Genomic DNA, 22,884 nt, shown 5'->3' on the forward strand with positions numbered 1-22,884 from the left:
GGGAAATCCCTATCCCCTACCCTCAACCCCACATTTGAGAGGCAATCCCGGAGAGCTGGGGGTGGGGCGGAGGGGACACGAGAAAACAGCTGGGCTAGCATCAGTGAGAAAAAGAAAATCAGGCACTCGGAACAGACCTCTGTCAACCGTGTGAGTACAGTGTCGCCCCGCCGCCATGCCTGGGGAGAGTCCACTTTCATACCCAAAGAACGCATCCGGGATGACCCCCTTGCTGTACGTTCAGCCCAGGCTGATGAAGCGAAAACAAAGGGCACCTTAAGACCCCGGCAGCCAGACCCGAAGCCCAGCAGAGTACAGAGCACGTGGTGCGCAGGTCCCTCTTCAGCAGAGTCCCACTTAGAGGAAATTCTCAAAGGAAATGCATCTTCACGGCCACATGGGGGCGCCATTCAAAGGCTCCTTCCATCCGCCGGCCCCGGTTCGCCCCTTAAGTTTTCCGACTGATAAATTTATTTTTCTCTCCTTGTTTTAAAAATACTATTCTTGTTATTACAAAATATTATAAAATATTACTGTTGTTATTACGAAATTTTAAAAAATTAAGTTAGAAAATGTATAAAAATGGCTTGTGTTCTCACTGTTAAAGAAAACTACTTGACTATATGCTTCCAAACCTCCCAATGATAATATATGTAATCATTTTATAATCATTTTTTATATATTATATATGCAATATATATATAATCATATATATAATAATATAATCATTCTGGGCAGACTGGACAAATATCATGAACATCTTCCCATACAAAGTTCTTCACCAAAATAATTTTAGGTGATGGTATTGTGTTCCGTTGTCCATCCCATTAAAAATATTTTTTATAGCTAACCCACACTTTATAGAAAGTTCTAAGTGGCTGCCTACAGGGATTTAGTGAGCTATATTCCTATTGTTGGAAGAATTTTTTCCATTTCAAATCAAAGGTAGACATGAGGTACAGCTGTCCAAGTAAGTAAACACACAAGAAGCCCAGATCGCCCCGCAGGACCTAAAGCAGCAGAGGCGACGTGGCGGGCGCCCCAGGGGAGAAGGCGCGGGTCTCCTGGGGTTCGCATGGGGGGGGGCGGCCGCCGTCGCCGTGGTCACCGGGGGCGGCCCGGCTGCCCCCTGGAGCGGGGAGATCCTTTTTGGTTATCGAGTCCCTCGGGGCGCGGGGGACCAAAGCCCGAGGCTCTCGCGGCCGGCGGCAGGTCTGGCGCTGAGTCCGGGCGGCGACTCAGCGCGCACCCGGCCGTGTTCGGTGGGCCTAGGGGTCGGGGACTCGGGGGATCGGGGTGTCGGCGGAGTGGCAGGCCAGTGGGTCGGTAAGATCAAGGGGCCAGGGGGATCGGCGGGCCGGTGGATCAGGGGCCGGGGGGTTGGCGGGTCAGCGGCAGGGTGGGTCGGCGAGTCGGCGGGTCGGGGGTTCGGTGGGTCGGGAGGCCGGCAGGCCGGGCAGTGTCCGGGGCTCGGCGGGCAGGCGGGTGGCACAGCGGCAAAGGGCCGCCGGGCGGGGCTGGGCGGGGCGGGGCGGGCGCCGCGCCTGCCGTTCGCCTCTCCGGGCTGCAGGTGGGGCTGTGCGGCCGCGCTGCCTCCAGGAAGCCTCACGGGCCTGCGCCGGCTCCCAGGATGCAGTGTGGACCGGCCGGGCGCTGACGGCGGCGGCGCGTCTGCGGGCGGAGCGGCGCGGGCCGGCCAGCGAGGAGCGCGGCGACGCGGGCGGGGACGGCAGGGCCGGGCGGGCGCCGCCTGCGGAGAGGCCGGGGGCGGCTCGCGTGGGGCCGCGCGGCGGCGGCGGCGGCGGCGGCGACTTCCTCCGGGCCGAGCCGGACAGCGCAGGGCCATGGCCGAGGCGGCCGCGGCTCCGGTAAGGGCGGCCCCGCGCGCACGGACGTGCGGACTCGGGGCCCGGGCGGCCCGGGCCCAGCACACGGCGCCGCAGGCCCTAGGGAGGGACTCCGGGGGCCGGGCCGGGCCGCCGGGCCTGGGGCTCCGGCGAGCGGGACGCGGGGTCCGCCGGGGCCTAGGCACCCGCCGGCCAGGCCCCCCGTTCCGGTCCGAGCCTGAGCAGGGCGGGACCGGCCGTCCGCGCACCAGAGGCCGCCCCACGCCGAGTTCCTGCTGCCCTCCGGGGCTTCCTGCCCCCGCCCCATCCGCTGGCCCCCTCGTCTCCGCGCCCCCCACCCCGCGTCTCCTTTCTCTGCCCACCGCTCAGCCTTGCGTTCCCTTCCCCCCAGCTCCCCCCAGCGGCCTGGTGGCACCTGGGAGGCGTCCCGAGCGGCGGCGATTCCGCTGGCACCGAGGCCCCTCTGCGTGCCCGGCTCGCTCGGGGTCGGGGCGGAAGACAGCTGCTCCGGTTCCTAGAGGGACGCAGGCACGGCACCAACCCTGTTAGGCGTGATTTTGTCCTCACAGCAAACCTAGGGGGTAGGCTCTGATTCTCTGTCATAAAAGAGAAAAACCCGAGGCCTAGAGAAGTTAACTTGCCCAGGATCGCACGGCTAGAAAAGGTGTGGAAAGACAGGGTCGCTCTGTGTGCTGGGACACACTGGCGCTTTGGGGGAAGCAGACAGGTACACTGGTGATGGTAAAGCAAAGCAGAAAGAGGTGCGTGCACCTTCCTGGCCCGTGCTGCTGTGATTTGAGCTGGGCTTTTTGGGAAGGCTAGGATTTCATCAGGCTGAGCTGGACCCGTGGAGCTTTTCAGGTGGGGAGGAGGCTTGGACACAGACTGGCAGGCAGTGCCGGGCATGGTCAAGGAGGAGACAGAAGTCGTTTGCCTGGAAAAGATGGTTTTGGTAGGGAGGCACGGGGAGAGGAGGCTGCAGGGAGAGTTGGAAGGGGTTTGAATGCCTGCCTGGACTTCATCATATGGGTGGGGAGCCATTGAAGGATTTGGAGTTCTCTTCCCATCCGCTGTTCTCAAGCGAAGAGTTTACGCTTCCCTGGCAGGAGTCTGAGGCCAGCCCCATCTTGTCCAACCAACATTTAGTGAGGAGCTGGGCTTGAGTAGAAACAGTCACCACCTCTCACCAAATAGTGTGAAGGCCTCACGTGAGGCTCCCTGGCCCCGTTAAAATGTAAGAAAACTGCGTGTGCTTTATTTATAAGGTCGGAGTTTATGCAGATGCCCTTTTCCTGCAACACAAAGATTATAATAATGGCAGTCAGATGCTCTTGGAGGCCGAGTGGGATTTCTGGGGATGGGGAGCTGGGCGATAAAGTGAAAGGACACTTCTGAAGCAAACGTTTAGAGGCTGGGGTCGTATGTCAGGGATTGATCGAGAGAGGAGGAGTGAGGGGAAGGGAAGAAACGTGGCCTCGCGCCCAGGGGCAGGGCTGCGCCAGCCCAAGGTGCCAGCCCAGTGCAGTCTTTGCAGCCTCAGAGCAGAACCACCTACCTCTTGAGCAAGAGTCCCACATCTAGTTGTTTCTGTGCCAATCCAGCTCCTCCGCATCCTTTGAGGCCCAGCTAAAGCCCTACCTTCTTCAGGTCAGAGGTCATCTGATCCAGCTGCCTTCCAAACAACCACAAAATCCCTGATGCTCCATCCTTGACAGTTTTTTCAGCCTCTGCTCAAACTCTCCTGTCACTATTTTCTGAGGCATCCACCCATGTTCTAGTTCTCAGTGACTTTCTCTAAATGAATCCGCACTGGTTCCTACCAGGCACTTTTTAATTTTGCAAATAGTCACCAAACATTTGTTTAGGAATAATTTTCAGAATGCTGTAAGGTACCATTGATCCTCAGGTGCTGCCAGAAGGTATAAATATCAGGACTTCCTCTCTGACCCATGGGTCCTACCTTCAGATGTGGGTTGGGGGGGGGGGGTCTAGTGGTCGAGCCCCACCCAAAGCAAAATGTGCCCTTGCCTCAGTGTCCCCAGCTGCCGGTCATCTAAGCCACGATGTGAACTGTCCAGCGACAGGCAAGTCAGGGGAATGACGGTTTATGATGGTTGCAGCCCATATAGAAGTCTAACCTTACGGCATATGTCTTACCTTCCTCACCAGTCTGTAAGGTGTGTCACTGATCCTGGGGCAGCGACAAAAATGTCTGAGACCATAATTCGGCCCTTGGGAAGGGTGGGAACAGTGAGAGAAAAAGTCAGTCTCACAAGGGCAGGGGCTCGTGTTTTGTCAAAAACTCTAACTCTTGGCTGGGGGAGATTTGCAGTAATGGTGATTTTTAGTTTGAGGGGGCTGGTAATTGGACAAAATTAGATTGTCCTGGGGTGGAAAGGAATTAGTCATCAGATTTGCATGTTTATTAAAGAGACACGAGTTGCTTTTTAATAAAGCAGTTGAGCAGCGCTTGTGTTTGTGTCGTTTCAGTGAACCAGCTGTTTTTTTTGCTAGGTCATCATCAGTAGACAGATCCTGTGCAATTATGATGGGAGGTGCTGGTGGGGCTCTAGTAAATCTGCAGTTTACTATTTCTCCATTAAAACACCCCAGCAGTGCGAAGTCACTGTTGATTTAGCAAAATTGCACCGAGCGCCTAGCACGGTCCCCTCACTGTGCTGTGAAAAGATGCAGCAGTGCCTTCAGAGAGCTCGCAGAGGCGGATGCGGGAGGTTACTGTATAGGGCGGCGAGTGCCCTGATGGGGGTCTGCAAGGAGTGCTGCAGAGGCCTGGAGGGAGGGCACCCGCCCAGAGGAGCTGACCGCCAGGCCGAGATCTGGCGTGTGGCACAGGACACCCCCACTTCCCACACGTGCGCTCCCCGCTCAGCTCCCCGATGCCTCGGAGAGAGGGGCTCAAGGAACACGGCGGGCGGGATGATTGATGCTGGTCTCCTCTCTGTTTCTGAAAGATTTCTCCGTGGACAATGGCAGCTACAATTCAGGCCATGGAGAGGAAGATCGAATCGCAGGCTGCCCGCTTGCTTTCCCTAGAAGGTCGAACCGGGATGGCCGAGAAGAAGCTGGCCGACTGCGAGAAGACGGCCGTGGAGCTGGGGAACCAGCTGGAGGGCAAGTGGGCCGTGCTGGGGACCCTGCTGCAGGAGTACGGGCTGCTGCAGAGGCGGCTGGAGAACGTGGAGAACCTGCTGAGGAACAGGAACTTCTGGATCCTGCGGCTGCCCCCGGGCAGCAAGGGCGAGGCCCCCAAGGTTAGCCCTGGGCGCGGGGGGTGGGACAGCCCGTGCCCGTCAGCGTGCGGGTGAGCGTGCGTGACGCTGTGGTTCCGGGTGCCCGTGACCTTCGATGATGTGGCCGTGTATTTCTCTGAGCAGGAGTGGGGCAAGCTGGATGAGTGGCAGAAGGAGCTGTACAAGCACGTGATGCGGGGCAACTACGAGACGCTGGTCTCCCTGGGTAAGGCGTGAGACTCGTTCCTTGGTTACGTGTGATTTGGGGAGACCTCAGCTTCTCTCTTCCTTCTGGTGGCTTTTGTCCCGAGGATATGTAAATCACTGGGAACCTTGACCGGGCAAGGTTATCGCCTCCCCTTCCTAAGGATGAGCCCTGGGTGACGGAGTCAAAAGCTGCCTTCTACTTGGTGAAGTTCGCGGGGTGCCAGACCGGGAGGCATGGTGGCCCCCCTCCTAACCAGGCTCAGAGCACAGCCGCTTCTGTTCTCCTGCTGAGACCTGGAGTGGAGAAGGCCCCTACCGCTCTCAGATCCAGTATGATGAACCCAGGTTTGAGAAGGACTTTTTCTCTCGCCTTCTCTTGCTGAGACGTGAGGCCTTGACCGAGTCGCTCCTCTGGGTCGGCGGAGAACGTGGGCAGACCATGCTTCTCCCAGCCAGCGCTGCCTTCACACCTGGAGGCTTCCCCAGACCCTGGGCCTGCTGTCGCTCCCTTCATGCAGTACCCCCAAGAAGGCCTGGACTGTTTCTTCTGGGCTTATTACCTCTTGGGATGGTATCTGTGTGACCCCAGGTCTGAAGGCAAAAAGGCATGGTTATGAGGCTGGGAGCAGGTGCGGGTGTGAGGTTCTATTTCAGTTTGCAGGAACGTACGGCTTCTTAACCTCGAGACCCTATACCAGAGTGTCTTCAGCTCAGCACTGCATCTTGGGCCAGATGAGGCTTTGTTTTGGGGGCCATCCTGTGCCTCGTAGGATGTTCGGCAGTGTCCCTGGCCTCTTCCCAGCAGATGCCAGTGGCACCTCTCCCCCAGCCCCCAGTCGTGACAACCAAAAATGTCTCAGACTTTGACAGATGTCCCCTAGGAGGCAAAACTGCCTACGGGTTGGGAACCACCGCCCTTTACCAATCAAGAAGTGTAGTTTCTAGGCCATCTTGGTTTCCCAGGCTGCCTGTCCCCAGCTCTGAACGGAACATGGCAAAAGCTAACCCTTCTGTCTTTCCCCAGACTATGCCATCTCCAAGCCCGAGGTCCTCTCCCAGATTGAACAGGGGAAGGAGGCGTGCAGCTGGCGGCGCGCTGGCCCCAAGGTTCCAGATGTTCCTGTGGACCCGAGTCCAGGTGAGGGGTTGGGGGAAGGCTAGGGACATAGCAGGCAATCAGATGGAAACAAAAGTAAAGGGCCAGGGAGGGTGTGACCTTCTTTCCAGGGAGAGCCAAGGAAAAACATCAATGTTTTAAACCTGAGTTTTTTTATAGTTGAATTATGACCTATAGCCTGTTCAGCTAACACTCCAGGAATACTTCCCAGCGTGGAAACAGGCAGCAAACCTAGTCTTTTAGGAAAGAGGTGGTGCCAGTGGCTCAGCATTAGGGGAAGAAGGAGGGGGACACAGACAGGAAGGTAGAAGATAATAAAGACAAAATTTAATTCATTCACAGCTTTACAAAGAGTCAGCCTTGCCTCCACCAGAGAACCAAATTTCACTTAAAACCATTAGTAATCGCAGAACATTAACCCATTAACCACGTTTCAACACGGTTAGAGTCACTGATTTATTTAAGGTGAATCTGGATACCCGATACTACGGTCTCAGGTTTTCCTGGGCCAGTCAGCACCTTTGAAAGTTAAGGAAAGGACAGGTAGACACATGAGAAAAGCCAAATGGCTGACGGGAAGACCTTGCTGGGCTGGGGGTCAGCGACGGTCTGTCACTTACCAGGGAGACCCCGCCCCTGCAGGCTCAAGCCCACCTGCTCCCAAGACCCCTTGTCTGCACCCCCTGCCTTGGGGCTTCCCTTCCGTCTGAACACCTAAGTTACTAAAAAGTCTTATATGTTTAATTTGTGATTCACAAAATGTGTCTTCCGTGTTTGCTGTGTCATCGCAGTTAGATTTTCCCTCTACCCGGGGCAGGCCGTGTTCAGAAATCAGTCACCAGTTTAGGTCAACAGGGACAGTGCTGAAAGCTAGAAATTGACTAGAGCAGAGTGCTGTCTGGATGGAAAAGATAGTTATGACACGTGGGGCTGCCAGCTGCTTACGTTGGGTGGGAGGTTCCCCGTAGGTTTGTTTTATTGTATTTATTCTATCCGTGTGGAGGCCTCCCTGGATGTAATAAATATACACGATAATGAGAGTGAATAGGAGCCTGGAAATGAGGTGGCTTCTGGCGAGTCCCTGCCCAGCCCTCCCCTCCGGCACTCACAGCTCCCCTCTCGGCCTTGAGCCCGTCAGCGGGAACCCTGGGTGGCCTTCATCCCTGCCCACCTCGGTCCAAGAAGCCAGGACCCCCGGCTCACCCTCCCCCGCTCTGGGCTTCGTACAGCCGCTCGTCAGACCTCCTCTCCCACTTCTCTTCAACCCCTAAATCCTCCCAGCTGTGCTTGGGGAAGTGGGTGCTCGGCAAGCCCACCAGTCCTCAGGCTCCTCCCCAGCTGTCCACCCATTCTTGCCCAGCGGAGACCTGCTTCCTCCCCTTTCCTCACCCTCTTTCCCTGCCTGGAGGGCGCTGGTGTCACTGGTGTCGTTGCTCCTCAATATAGCCTCTCCTGGTTTTCCTCCCACCTTTCCTTTGCTATTTCCTGCCGCCCTTTCTGATCTTTAAGCATTGGGGTGCCCTCAGCCCTCTGCCTCCTCTCTCTGCGCCCACACTCCACCCTCCCGGTGGGTACTCCTACCGGGACCTCTGCCCCGAATCCTGCACGCCCGCCGCCTGGTCTGTCTGCACGTGGACAGCTGCCGGACGGCCCGTTTGGAGCACGTGCCTCCCCGAGCTCCTCATCTGCCCGTCAGAACCTGCTCCTTCCACAGGCTTCCCCACTGCAGTGGGAGCCCTCCGTCTTCCAGCTGCAGGCCCAGAACGCAGGAGCCCGGGTGTGAAACTGCTGGGTCATAGGAAGGTGCATGCTCAGCTTTTCCCGGTAACATCTCAGTGTGCTCTGAAGTGGTGGTGCCAGTCAGCACCCACCAGCAGCGCCAGGGTCCCCGCTGTACCCCGTCCTCACCAGCCCTGGAAATGCCTCACATTTTAATTTCTGCCCATCTGGTGGGAGTGAAATGGTTTAAAATTTATAGTTTAAAATGTGCATTTTCCTAATTAATGAGATTGAATGTTAGAGCCTACGTTTATGGACCACTTGTCTTTCCTCTCCTATAAAATGCCTGTTTATGTCTTCTGTCCATCTTTCTTTTGTTTTCCCTTTACATATTGATTTGTAAGAGTTCTCTTCTATTCTGAATATCAATTTTTTTTTTGTGAGTATGTGTAAATCTTCTCCACTTGTGGTATGCTTTAAAGAACAGATACTTTTAATTTTAACTTACTTGGACTAATTTTTTACCTTTATGGTTTGTCCTTTTTATGCCTTAATTAAGAAATTTTCCCCTACCTCAAGGTCGTAGGTCCATCATCTTATATTTTTTCTAAACTGTTGCCTTTCACGTTCAAGTTCTTAATCCATCTGGAACAGACTTTTATGGCCATGGGGGGCTGGGACCCTCCTACTTTCTCACTGGCACTCTGGGTCTTCTTTTCCTTTGCTCTTTCAGGTAAACTCTCTAATTCCCTTATCAAATTCCATGAAAAATCCAGTTGGGATTGTGGTTGGAATTGCACTGATTCTATTAATCATTTTGGAGAGAATTGACCCCCTACTATATTAAGGGTGAATATCGTTAAGTCACTCCATTTATCTCATCTGTAACGTCTCAGTGAAGTTTTATAACTTTCTTCAAACAAGGCCTTGTACATTTTTTTGTTAGCTATATTCCTCCGTCCTTTGCATTTTTTACATTGCTGTTGTCAGTGGTGCCTTTTTCTGTTTGTTGCTGGTGTGTGCTGGGGTCTTGGGGGCAGGGAGCACCCTTTCCTGGTGCTTTTTCTCCTGTGACAGGGGCTCAGTTATGTAACATCCCGTTCTCTCCCATCCAGTTAGGCACCCCACCAGGGGTGCCACCAGGGATGCACCTCATCGGGGAGTTTGGGAGCAAGAATTGGACAAGCACAGTCCTTGCCCAACCTTCTTCCCCTGGGCAGCTGGCTGCCCCCAGGGACAGACAGTCTCTGCTGCTCTGCTGGGGAAAGCCTCCTTCACCATGGTCCAGGGTGACTTCCTGATCCAGGGTCAGTGCTGAGGACCCCCCCTTGCATAAAATGCATCCTCATTTATCAGTAATAAAAAGAGTTTACCCTCACCAGCCTTCCTGTTTTGTTTTATTTCTCTAATTGTTAAGATCCATGACAGGGAAGAAAAATGGTAATTGCCAGGCTCCCTTAAAACCCTAAGAGTAGACAAAAATGCAATTGTCTTTTATTTATCGATATATCTATCTAGGAACCTTGCCAAAATTCTCATTGGTACTAATAACTTTTGCAATAATTGTCTGATGAGTCTCGGGTTTTCTGAAAAGATAATCATATCGCCTATGAGTAATAAGAATTTTTTGTTTCGTTTCAAATCTTTATGATTTGGTTTTCTCTTGTTTTATTGTGCTGGCTGAGAACTCCCAGAAAATCCTTAAATAGAAGTGATGACAACAGGTCATCTTATTGGTTCATGATGTTAAAGAAGATACTTTTTAACTTTTCACATTGAGTCTAATATTTGTTAAAAGTTTTTTGATCAGTGCTATTTATCAGGTTAAAAGAGTTTTGTACATGTCTGGTTGACTAGATGTTTCTAACAGGAATCACTGTTGAATTTTTATGGAATGCTATTTTGGTATCTATTGAGATGATTATATGATTTTTCTTCTTTAACCTGCTGGTATGGTAAATTATGTCATTTTCTCATGTTGAACCAATCTTGCAATTTTGGGGAAAAAACCTAACTTAGTCATGATCCTTTATATACATTGCTGGACTTAATATGCTAATTATTTTGTTTAGGATTTTTGAATCTTTGTTCATGAGTGAGACTGGCCTATACTTTTCCTTTCTCAGACTGTCTGTGGCTGGTTTTGATATTAAAGATATGTTATGATGTATTCCCTCTGTTTTTATTTGCTCAGAGAGTTTGTATAATATTGGAATTATCTATTCTTTGAATGTTTTTCTTCATGGGGGAGATTTTTGTCTACTGATTTAAGTTCTTTAATAGTTATAGGACCTTCTTTATTCAGTTTTGGCAAGTTCTAGTTTTTCTAAGGAATTTGTTCATTTCCCCAGAGGTTTCAAATTTCTTGGAATAACATTCATAATATTCTATTTTTTAATCTCAGCTACATCTATAATTATGTCCCTTTTTCATTCTTCATGTTGGTTATTGGTGCTTTTCTCCTTTCTCTTGGTAATCTTGCTAGAGATGTATTGGTTAATATCCTTTCCAAAGAACCAACTTTTGCTTCTCTGTGTTCTTTGTTTCTTCTTTTATTAATTTACACTCTCATAGTATTTCCTTTCTTTTTATTTTTATTGCTTTTATTTTATTGTTGGTACTTTCTAACATCTTGCATTGACTGCTTGACCTATTAATTTTCAACCTGTTTCCTCTTTTTTAATATAAACATATGAGGCTACAAACTTTCCTCTAAGTACCATGTAGATGCAGACACACATTTTGATAATTTTTTCATTAGCATTGGGTTCCAAATAGCTTCCATTTTCATTGTGATTTGTCCTTAGAGCCTTGGATTATTTAGAAAGCATATATATATATATATATATATATATTTTAATTTTAGTATATATGGGGAGTTTGAGGATATCTGTTATTGATTTCTAAATGGTGTTATAGTTAGAAAATAGATGTGTAAAATACTAATCTTTTAAAATTTATTAAAGTTTGTTTTATGGCCTAGAAAGTATTCATTTTTTCTTAATGTTTTGTATGGCTTGAGAATCTTGTGTTTTCCTTGTCTTTAAGTTATGCTTATGTCCATTTGGTCAGTTTGTTAATAGTGTTGTTCAGATCCTATAATCTTTGGTTGGCTTGGTTTACCAGTTATGGAAAATGGTATGTCAGTTGCCCACAGAGGAGGTGGATTTGTTCATTTCTCCTGGAGTTCTGTCAGTTTTGCTTTATTATTTTGAAGCTATGTTATTCGATTTAAATCATAGAATTATTTTATCTTTCTGGTCAATTTACCATTGTGCAGTGATTCTTTTTTATTTCTATGGATATTTTTCTTTTTAAGTCTATTTCATCTGATACGGTATAACCACATCTTTTTGTTTTTAATCGTTTATTTGACTTAGTATATCTTTTATTGTCTCACACTGCTTTTGCACCCTTCTGTTTCAGGTGTGTCTCCTGTAAACAGCACATAGCTGAGTTTCTTACTTGTTTTTAGTCTGCTCGTCCTTACGTGTGAAATGTCCAGAACAGTAGGCACCAGCCACATGTGACTATTGAGCACTTAAAAGGATGAAATACGTATATGTCTAAGTGAATACTTTGGATATATTTGGATATATCGGGTTAAAAAAAGTATTGCTAAAATTATTTCACCTGTTTCTTTTTACTTTTCTAAGGTAGCTACTATCAAACCTAAAATTAGATACGTGGCCCACCTTGATCTCTGTTGCACGGCGCTGGTCTAGATCATTCACATTGACCGTGGCCGCTAGGGTGTTTGGATTCTTAGCCACCGTCTTAAATTGTGCTGCGAGACCGTAGCCCTGCCTTTTCTGTATTTCTTTTTCTTTTTCCCACTCCTCCCTTGAGAATTACTCATTTAGATTTTTTTCCTCCTTAAACTGTTATTATTTTTAATTAGTTTGGAGCACCAGCCAAACTGGGGGTGTCAACTCCCAGGGGAGACTGTTCTCCCGACTCAGCTAAGACCAAAGGCCAGAATGGGCAGTTGCCTTTCACAGGGCAGGTTTTCACCTTTGTTTTATGTTTAGTGCACTGGGAACATTGCTCTTGGGTCCCAGGTTTATGTGTGTGGTGGTGGTGAGGGGTCTCCAGCCCAACCTTCCACCCTGCTTAAGCACTAGGCTTCTCACATCTGTCTGCCCCAGGTGTGCACAGTCCATTGTAGCCCAGCAGTAGGGGAGTGGGAGATGCACGACAGTTTACCATGGTTGACTTAGGCTTTCTTAGGGTCATCCATGCTTAAAATGTTGGTGTTTTCGTACTTTACCCGTCATTTTTAGATAGTCCATATCGAGAGGAGTTTCTCTGCACAGTTAGCCAGCCATATGCCAGAAATAGAAGAGTTGAATGCTGCTTCTGTGTCTGTTGAGATGACTATTGTTTTCTCCATTAATCTGTTTGTGAGTTGTGTTACTGTATCGTCCAGGGGTAGCTTATCCTTGAGCTCTCAGGATAAACCCAGTTTGTTCATAATGTATTGTCTCTTTTTCTTTTTTGAAAACATATTACTGGATTTGATTTGTATTTCTTTCATTTAGAATCTTTGCATCCCTGTTCATAAATGATCATTTTATAAATTTTTTCATATACTGTTCTCTAGTTTGTGCAATGAGAATTATACTAGCCTCATTTTGACAGCTATTTTCCCTCAGCATTTTGAAAATATTATCTTCTGACATCGTACTTGCTGATAGAAATCTGCTTTCAGTCTGAATGTCATTCTTTTCTCTCTGGTGCCTTTTAAGATTTTCTCTTTGTCTTTGCTGTTCCATTTCACATGAATATTGTCTAGGTTTATATTCTTTTTTATTTCCTACTTAGGAAGTGGTGTTTTCCTTCAAACCATGGGCTCACCATGCCTTCAATTTTGGAAAATTCTCAGCCATTATTTCTTTACCTGTTGCCATGTATCCATTTCTCATTCCCTCCTTCTGGGATTTCTGCCAGCATATGTTGCAACTTCTCGTTTAATCCTCCGTGTCTCAGCTTCTCTTTCATATTTTCATTTCTTTATCTCTCAGTGTTGTACTCTGGATTGTATCCCCAGATCCATCTTCTAAGTCACTAATTTTCTCTGCAACTGTGTTCATTCTGTTGTTAAGCCAGCCACTGTATTTTTTATTTCCATGACTGCTTTTGTCATTTCTAGAATGTCTATTTGGTTCTCTTTCACATCTGCCTTTTTAAAAATAATTTCCTGTTCTTGCCTTACAGATTCTGTTCCTTCCTTTATTTCTTTGAATATTTTAAACATACTTATGCTACTGTATCCTTCAGCCTATTCTTTTTCTGTAGTTTGTGGGAGTGAGTTCTGCCATGGCTCTCATGGCATTTGGCTCCTCTTCTGGTTCGTAAGTTTAGCCTTTTAGTAGGGGCCCCTTAAGGCCTGCCTTGTGGGTGTGCCCCTATAGGCAGGTTTGCACTTGCCTCTGTTCGGGGGCCTCCTGGGTTGCCGTGGTTCTCAGCCAATTTTTCTGTGAATTTCTCAGCTTTTCTCAGCTGCACCACGTGGTTAGTATGAAGTTCGTGTGGACACGGGAATCTCATTTATTACGGGTGGCTTTTCCATCCACGGCCCTGGACAAGACGCAGCTTCCTTATTGTGCCCCTAGGTGGACGGAGTTTTAGTCCCCATCCACCTGATGGGACAGAGCCTCACGGCTCCCGGCTGATGCACGCAGCTCAGCTCTGCTCTCACCTCACTTGGACATCCAAGCCCAGCCCCTAAGGCCTGCATCCTGTTTCAACAACTCTCCTTGGCTCCTGCTCAAACTCTTGATTTGACTTTGTGTTTTTTCTTTGATTCTTATATCTGGAATCTTTCTTTAGTGCTCACGTAAATACATGTGTAGGGGTAAGGTTTTGGGGACGGGGGTAGATTTTATCTAGCATTTCTGTGTTTAAAGTGAGAGCAGGACCTCCCTAGGGCAGCACAGTCTTGCCCAGGGACCAGAGATCCAGCCCTGAGAATGCGTTTTGTATTCCTCACTTGTCCCTGCCTGACCCGTGTGCTCAATACCATGTGGCCACATGCTTTGCCTGGAAGGCCCCGCAGTCCCTGTTTGAGCTCTTGCCTTCCCTTTCCACCGGGCTCTTTTGCTGTTTGACCTTTGCAAGGCCCCGTGTGCCTTTCCTTGGCTGGACGTGTGTCCCCCCCAGGGCCCCTGATGCTGTCACTCACGCACTCTCTTTTTCTCAGGCTCGGGGCCCCCCGTTCCTGCCCCCGACCTCTTAATGCAGATCAAGCAAGAAGGTGAGCTCCAGCTCCAGGAGCAGCAGACTCTAGGCGTGGAGGCGTGGGCAGCCGGACAGCCAGACATCGGGGAGGAGCCGTGGGGCCTCAGCCAGCTGGACTCCGGAGCAGGAGACGTCTCTACCGACGCTGCCTCTGGTGAGTGGCTGAGGCTGGGAGCAGACGGCACGAACCAGATGCAGGGACTGAGGGCAGGACCTGGGAGAAGGAGTTCCTGCAAGCATTGCGGGGGGCTGTGGGCTCCGGCCTGACTAGTTTAGAAGATTTCCCACCTTGTGGCAGGGGTTGCCCCAAAGGACATCTTGCCGGTCCCTCTGGGTTCCATGATGCTCTTGTCCTGGTATTCCTCTGCCTCACTCTTGCCAGCCCCCTCCTGGTCTTCCTGCCCCAGCCCTGGACATTTAAGTCACCAGCTGCCTCCTATTAAAGAGGGGCTGTATGACAAGAGAGTGACGTCTGAGCTTCCTGGTGCCTCAGAGAAGGGGACAGAAGCGAACTGGTTCAGGAGAGGTGGGGGTCGTTGTGCTCGGGCAGGAGAGTCACCGGTGGGGTCTCGGGGCAGCTGCTCCGCCTCTCCCACGGGGTCTGCCCACTTCTTTTCCTAACCCACCGGCTCTGCTCTCTCTCCACTGCAGGCGTCCACTCCAACTTCTCAACCACTATCCCGCCCACCTCCTGGCAGGCGGATCTCCCTCCCCACCACCCCTCCTCCGCCTGCTCGGACGGGTCGCTGAAGCTCAGCACGGCCGCCTCCACGGAAGGTACGGGGTGCGGAGGGAGAACTGGAAGGGCTCGTGTCTGCCCCGGAGGCTGCCTCAGCCGTGGCCCCTGATGGTCCAGCCAGCAGGCATTTAGGTGCCGGTGATGTGAACACTCTGTACAGTCTGTCCTTTTTCTCCTTCTAGATTCTCAGGCTTGAACAGTCTTTCTTGAGACGGCCCATTTTCCCACAGTTCCTTTCTTGTGTTAAGCAGTCAATCCTGACAAGCTGAACCCTTAAGAGGATGTACCTCTTGCCCAGACTCAGCAACCCTGGCTCCTCTCTGACCTGGAAAAACCCAAACCCAACTAGAACCGCTTCTTAGATATCAGCACTACCAAAGACAGGTGTCCACAGGCCCGAACTGGGAGGAACTGCCACATTTATGTATTAGTTTTCTACTTCTGTTTTGAAAGCCAGTTATCTGTTACTTTAAGTAATAATTTCTGTCATATTTTGGCCCTGCAAAACTGTGCTAAAAGCCTAGATCCCTGATATAAAACTCTAGGGTATGAAATTCAAGTACATTTACGTAAAATCAAACACATTTTTACTACTACACTAATATTTTTATCATTAGCTAGCTGGCTGCATTTACTGAATGCTTGCTGCATGCAAAACAGCATGCTAAGTGCTTTCACATGTGCTGTGTGGTTTAAACTTCATGCAACCCTGTGAAACGGTATTCACACAGGAGCTTGCCTGAGGTCACCGCTGCTCTGCGGGGAGCCACGTTCCAGGCTCAGATCCACCTGAGCCCAGCTCTGTGCTCCTGCCCCTCGGGTGCATTGCCACCAGTGGTCAGAGCTCCGTCCTTGGCATAACTTCATGTTTAGCCTTAAGAGCCAAAGTGAAAGTGGAACGCGGTGAGCAGATGCAATGGTTGCTCTCCTGTGGGGAAGGTTCTAGAACAAGGGGAGCAGATAGGTTGGTTGCTTTACCTGTGGTGAAGGTCTGGAACACGATGTCCTCACCCACGGTTTGAGGCAGCCACCTGACCACCTGGGGCATCTCTGCTGAACTGGTTGGATCCAGAGGCTTCGAGACTAGGGCTCAGAGTGGCCATAGTTGGGCCAAATGTCCCGATGGAAGATCTTCCCTTTCTAAGCGGGGAGGGGACAGAATGATACCTGGTCTTTCTGTCTTTCTCAGCAGATGTAAAGATTGTGATAAAAACCGAAGTCCAGGAAGAGGAGGTAGTGGCCACACCAGTGCATCCTACTGACCTAGAAGCCCACGCGACCCTGTTCGGACCAGGCCAAGCCACAAGGTTCTTCCCTAGTCCTGTCCAGGAAGGAGCCTGGGAGAGCCAGGGCAGCTCCTTCCCCAGCCAGGACGCCGTGCTGGGGCTGAGAGAGCCCGCCCGGCCCGAGCGCGAGCTGGGCGAGCCCAGCCCCGCGGTGACCCAGGACGAGACCCCTCCAGGGGACTGGCTCTTCGGGGGGGTCCGGTGGGGCTGGAATTTCAGGTGTAAGCCTCCCGCGGGCCTGAACCCGAGGACCGGGCCTGAGGGTCTGCCCTACTCCACGCCTGACAACGGAGAGGCCGTGCTGGACCCCGGCCAGGCCCCGAGACCCTTCAGCGACCCCTGCAAGTACCCCGGCCGGACCAAAGGCTTCGGCCACAAGCCGGGCCTGAAGAAACACCCGGCGGCCCCCCCGGGGGGGCGGCCGTTCACGTGCGCCGCGTGCGGGAAGAGCTTCCAGCTGCAGGTCAGCCTGAGCGCGCACCAGCGCAGCTGCGGGGGGCCGCCCGACGGGGCGCCGGGGGCGGCGGGCGGCGCGCGGGACGGCAGCGGCTTGCGGTGCGGCGAGTGCGGGCGCTGCTTCACGCGGCCGGCGCACCTCATCCGGCACCGCATGCTGCACACGGGCGAGCGGCCCTTCCCCTGCACCGAGTGCGAGAAGCGCTTCACCGAGCGCTCCAAGCTCATCGACCACTACCGCACGCACACGGGCGTGCGGCCCTTCACCTGCACCGTGTGCGGCAAGAGCTTCATCCGCAAGGACCACCTCCGCAAGCACCAGCGCAACCACGCGGCGGGCGCCAAGCCGGCCCGCGGCCAGCCCCTGCCGCCGCTGCCCGCCGCGCCCCCCGACCCCTTCAAGAGCCCCGCCTCCAAAGGACCCTTGGCCTCCACGGACCTCGTGACCGACTGGACTTGTGGCCTGAGTGTCCTGGGACCCACCGACGGCGGGGACCTGTGAGGCCCCCGCGGGCGACCCCCGCAGGCCCAAGTGTAAAGAGGCGCTTCTCCAGACAGCGGGGTGGTGCGAAAAGCTTCGAGGCGGAACGGAGCCCGGGGGAGAACCAGATTCCCAGTTGCTGAACCGATCACTGGAGCAGGAGAAACTATCAGACAGTGCAGCTTCCACCTCTAAACAAAGTAGAATTCTCTGATTGTGAAACTGAGCAGCATAGAAGTTTAAGTAATTTAATTACGAAACTCTTTTGTTTTTTTTAATTCTTGAAGAAAAAGCCGGAAAATAGCAGTAGCACCAGTTTAAACTTTATAGTGTACCTTTGGTTTCTGGAGTGCGTGTGTGTGTTGTGGGCTGTGTCCTTACCAAGCCTGACAGAGGGTGTGACGGAAGCTTGGCTGGCTGGGGTCGCGGGTGAGGAGGGACCTGGACCTCCCTGGCCTCAGTGACCGCTAGGGATGGGCCGGTCTCTGCACACAGCCCCAGGGGAGCGGAGACGCGGCTCTGCCCAGGGCCGGGCAGGGAAGTAAGGCCAGCCGGGCGCCGTGGAAGCCCAGTCTCCGCTCGCGGGCAGGAGGCCTGAGAAGGGGCAGCCCGGCGTCTCTCAGCACTGGCCTCTCATGCGCAAAGGCTCTGCACAAGTGCCGGCCCTGCGCAGACCCCGTGCCGCTCCCCCCACCCCGCCCCGGTACGTGGCTCCTGGGCCTCGTAAAGGAGAGTTGTCCGGAAGCACCGTTAGGTGTGCAGACGTGAGGCAGGGGCAGCGGAAGCAGAGCCGGGAACAGAGCCTCGCCTGCCGACCCCTCCAGGGGAGGGGCTGTCCTCTGCTCCAGCCAGATGGTCGTTTCCTTTTCTCTTGGTGTGGTGTGTCTTCTCGCTGTCCAGACGCTTTCGCACGGAACCTCATTTGATGGTTACTGTGCCCTAGTGAAGCACGCCGGACGAGCATCCTTTCCTGTGAGAGATGAGGCAATAAGCTACTCAGAGGGGACCCATCTCAGCCTCGCACCCCGTGTGCACGATGAGTGCAGACAGTTGGGAAGAGGCTCAGGACAGACTTGGCTCGTCCTTCTGGAGCATCAGTTTGGGGGAGGAAAGCTTTTCATTTTGCCCTCTTAAAAGATTTGCCCCACATCTGCCTGAGCAAAATCATCAGGCGTCAAGCTTTAGCCAAGTGGCGGCCTTGGTGGCCAGTGGGCGCTCTCCCCCGGGAGGGGTCGGGGCTGAGGGGCTGGGCCAGGGGCAGGGCTTGCTCGTTCCCTGGCTGACATCTTGAAGGTGGAATTAGAAATGGGCCAAGGTTTCTTGATTCCACCCCAATGCTGTCCCTGCCACACGAGAATCCATTCCCGTTTTGTTGAAGCAGATGCTGGTTCCTTGTCCTCTGGGGAACTTGTTTCCCGAGGGGGGAGACCATCGCTTCTGTTCATTCAGCTCCCTTGTGCGTACTTTTATTAGGCAATAGACTAGTTAAGATTGTTTCTATGTACTGTATATTTTGTACCAGTTTACACTTCTAATATTGATATAACTGATATTTTGAGAAACAAATGAAGAGGAAACATCCTGTTAAAATAAAACCTAACCAGCACCAAGGCGGTTTGGTGGGTTCTGTTCTTAGACCCGTGTCTTTGGCGCTGGTGCCACTACACGCATCCCCCGAGGCAGCGGTGCGGTCGGCTTTCTCTGCGCCCTCCTCCTGCTCAGGGTGGCCTTGGACCCAGGGAGGCAACTGTCCCTGAGAGCTGGGATGGGAGAATCCAGAGAAGTTTGACTCTGTGGAGATAAAACCGACACCTGGAGGGAAAATAAAACCACATCCAGTCACCTCGCTTCAGAATATAGTCATGGTTTTTGTCATTTAGTTTAATATGAGATCATGTACATGAAGATAGGAAGAAAAAATTGCAGGGTATCAAAGAAAAACTGAAGCTGGATGTTTTCTCTTTGCATCTTTTCTTGGCTGGGCAGAGGCCAAGAAAGGATCCAGGATGCCTGCAGTGGCTGTAACCCTGGTCTTGGAGTGAAGTCCCTCCAATGGCATTTGAGCCAGGCCAGCTGACACCCGTATTCCCACCAACTAGAGTTAACGCTTGTTAACGTTCTAGCTCAGGTTTTGTTTTCAGTCTCTTTTGTTTTGATCATTGTCTTTTTAAGAAAATGAAAATGTAAAATTAAAAAATCCACTCGAATTTGCCACGGAAGGCGTGGGAGTGGGACGCGGAGAAGGAAGGGGAGCGGCTCTCATCCAGGCCCATCGTGAGATGGCGGGAACAGGCCATGGCATCTCATTCCTTCTCAGCAGCCCTGACCTCTCTTCTGTGCTTCCGGTCCCCCGCCCCCACTGGACATGTCTCTAGTGCTTGGAAGTCAACCGGGACGCATCTGGTGTCTGCCCAGCTGGGGGTGCTCCTCCTCCACCACACCCTCGCCTGTCCTCACATGCATTCTCACACCCACACGCTGCCTGCGTGTCATGCCAGAACCCCATCCGTGGCCCATGAAAGGATGACTCCTAAGGTCTGGCTCGGGTGCTCTCCAAGACAGAGGGCATGGGAGGAAAGGGTTTAGGCAGTGGGGAGGGGGAGGCTGAGGTCCGTCTCAGACATCCAGCAGGGGGTGCCCAATCAGTGAGGGAGACCAGACAAGCACTGTGGAACGGGGACCCCACCACGACTCCCAAACTTCCTGGGAACGCTTACTCTGCCACGGCTCAAAAGAATCCCACTTAGGCCAAAGCACAGTGGTCCCTGGTATTAGCTTCCTATCGCTGCTGTAACAAATCACCACAAACTTCATGGCTTAAACCAGATTTATCTTACATTTCTGGAGGTCAGGAGTCCAAAATGAGTCTTATGGAGCTAAAATCAAGGTGTCATCAGGGCTTCATTCCTTCTGGAGACTCTAGAGGAGAATCCATTTCCTCGCCTTTTCCAACTTCTTGAGGCCACCTGCATTCCTTGGCTTGTGGCCCCTTCCTTCATCTTCAAAGGGAATCACTCCAAACTCTGCTTCAATCATCACATCTTTTTTTGACTTTGACCCTCTTGCCTCCCTCTCATAAAGACTTGCAATTTCATTGGGCCTGCCCAGATAATCGAGAATGATCTCTCCATCCAAAGATTCTAATTTAATCACATCTGCAAAGTCCCCTTTGCCACACTATAAGGCTACAGGGGTTCTGGGAATTAGGATGTGGACAGCTTTCGCAGGTGCGGGGGGCATTATTTGACTTACCACACTTCCCAAATCTCAGGACAACCCTCCTCACCTCTCCGAGGCCAGACCAAATCCTCCTTGGGATGCTCCTGTATGTTCTGGCACTGAAGTAACGTGCCAAAACGAGAACACTCGAGGTTCATCATTCCCAGTCATTCCTTCATATCGGCCACCCTCTGTTGCCCATCAAAATGTATCCATCTGCTGCCTGCCTCCTCCTGACATCTTTACCTTCATCTTTTTCCAACTTTGTTCTCATTCCTATGCTTCCAAAGATGGTCCCCATCCCTTCCGACTCTCCATTGTTAAGTAGTAGTGCTACCTCATTGTCATGTTTACAGGCAGACTGAAGACAAGGTGGGTCAGCTGCACCTTAACCATTTCAACAGCCTCAAGATCTTTGAAGATTGTGCTGGCCACGTGTGACTATTTACTCTCGTTTGCGTCTCCATCCTGGGGAAGACGCCCCCTCCTCCTCTAAAGTTCCTGTCACCGTCTCTCTTTTTCTCTGTCATTTATCAGTCTTTCTTCCACATCAGTGAAGGCTTGCCAGAAGTCCTTCTGGGCCTCAAGTCTGTGGCTCCCACCCCATCCTGCACTGCTCCATCCCTCACACAGGCCCAAGGTGACCTTTCTAACTGGGAGATCTGATCCCTCTCATTCCCGGTTTTAAAGTCCTCCAGCAACTCCATCACCTGCACTGAGAATCTAAACTTGAGCACGACATTTCCGACCCCTCGTCAGGTGGCTCCTTCCCTGTCTTCATCTCCTGCAATTCCCCTTGCATCTCACGCTCTAGAGGAACTGAACCACCTGCCCTTCCCAGAGCACTGTGCTGTTCCTCATCTCTGCACATGCTGTTCCCGCTGCAGACGATGTCCTCCTTCCCTTTGCCCCACTGCCCCGTCCACCTGGTGCACTCCTTCTTACCCCTCAGTTCATGGCTCAACCTCATCCAGCCTTCCGCAGTTTCTGCAGGTGGAATTGATGCCTCCCGTGTTTTTCCATGGACACTTGCTCAGACTCCATCTGTCATCTCATGGGACTCTCTCTTACTTTGTACATCATGTGTTCCTGGAAATGTGTATAAAGGTGTATGTGTAAAAATGAAGCAATAAGATGATGTGACCAAGAGGGTAATTTCCAAAATATACATACAAGCAACTCATACAGCTCAATGTCAAAAAAACAACCCAATCAAAAAATGGGCAGAAGACCTAAATAGACAGTTCTCCAAAGAAGACATACAGATGGCCAACAAGCACATGAAAAGATGCTCAACATTGCTAATCATTAGAGAAATGCAAATCAAAACTACAATGAGTTACCACCTCACACCAGTCAGAATGGCCCTAATCAAAAAGTCTACAAATAATAAATGCTGGAGAGGGTGTGGAGAAAAGAGAACCCTCCTACACTGTTGGTGGGAATGTAAACCAGTGCAGCCACTATGGAGAACAGTACGGAAGCTCCTTAAAAAACTAAAAACAGGGTCACCATATGATCCAGCAATCCCACTCCTGGGCATATATCCAGGAAATGCAAAACCTCTAAATCAAAAAGACACATGCACCCCAATGTTCATTATAGCACTATTTACAATAACCAAGACGTGGAAACAACCCAGATGCCCATCAACAGATGATTGGTTTAAAAAGATGTGGTGTACATATACAATGGAATATTACTGATCCATAAAAAAATAATGAAATATTGCCATTTGCAGCAACGTGGATGGACCCAGAGATTATCATACTAATCAAAGACAAATATGATATGATATCACTTATATGTGGAATCTAAAAAATGATACAAATGAATTTAGTTACAAAACAGAAACAGACTCACAGACATAGAAAACAAACTAACAGTTACCAAAGGGGAAAGGGAGGGGAGAGATAAATTAGGAGTATGGGGTTAACAGATACATGCTACTATATATAAAATAAATAAGCAACACGGATTTACTGTATAGCACAGGGAACTATATTCAATATTTTGCAATAACCTATAATGGAAAAAATCTGAAAAAATAGATGTGAATCACTTTGCTGTCACCTGAAACTAACACAATATTGTAAATCAACTAAACTTCAATTAAAAAAAAAAAAAAAAAGAAGCAAGAGACTTACAAATCACAAGGAAGGCTTTATTCCCTGACAGCAACTGTAAAACAAAGTTCCTGATTTGCGTAATTGTCACGTTTCTTTTCACCCTGAGTATTGTACAGTTTGTATATGATTATCTAAAAACATTAAAGGCACAGTTCAGACATTAAGTATATATACTTAATTTCTGTCTTAAGAA

General features: G+C 50.8%; 1 protein-coding gene across 5 annotated transcripts; it reads left to right on the top strand.

Moving 5' to 3' along the window:
* Positions 1 to 1,640: 1,640 nt before the first annotated feature.
* Positions 1,641 to 18,954, top strand: ZNF746 (zinc finger protein 746). 5 transcript variants are annotated; one of them, XM_036863458.1, is made up of 9 exons: positions 1,715 to 1,868; positions 2,239 to 2,428; positions 3,881 to 4,024; positions 4,820 to 5,119; positions 5,243 to 5,324; positions 6,330 to 6,443; positions 14,344 to 14,535; positions 15,033 to 15,158; positions 16,310 to 18,954. In XM_036863458.1, exons 4-9 carry the CDS (start codon positions 4,835 to 4,837, stop codon positions 17,362 to 17,364), a joined length of 1,854 nt encoding a protein of 617 aa, XP_036719353.1. In that variant the 5' UTR covers positions 1,715 to 1,868; positions 2,239 to 2,428; positions 3,881 to 4,024; positions 4,820 to 4,834; the 3' UTR covers positions 17,365 to 18,954. The 5 variants fall into 5 exon arrangements, with proteins under 5 accessions (XP_036719351.1, XP_036719352.1, XP_036719353.1 ...); XM_036863460.1 differs by lacking the exon at positions 3,881 to 4,024; XM_036863459.1 differs by lacking the exon at positions 2,239 to 2,428 and having other exon boundaries at positions 1,716 to 1,868.
* The last annotated feature ends 3,930 nt before the right edge of the window (positions 18,955 to 22,884 follow it).

Source organism: Balaenoptera musculus, chromosome 9 (genome assembly GCF_009873245.2).
Source record: "Balaenoptera musculus isolate JJ_BM4_2016_0621 chromosome 9, mBalMus1.pri.v3, whole genome shotgun sequence".
Classification (NCBI taxonomy): domain Eukaryota; kingdom Metazoa; phylum Chordata; class Mammalia; order Artiodactyla; family Balaenopteridae; genus Balaenoptera; species Balaenoptera musculus.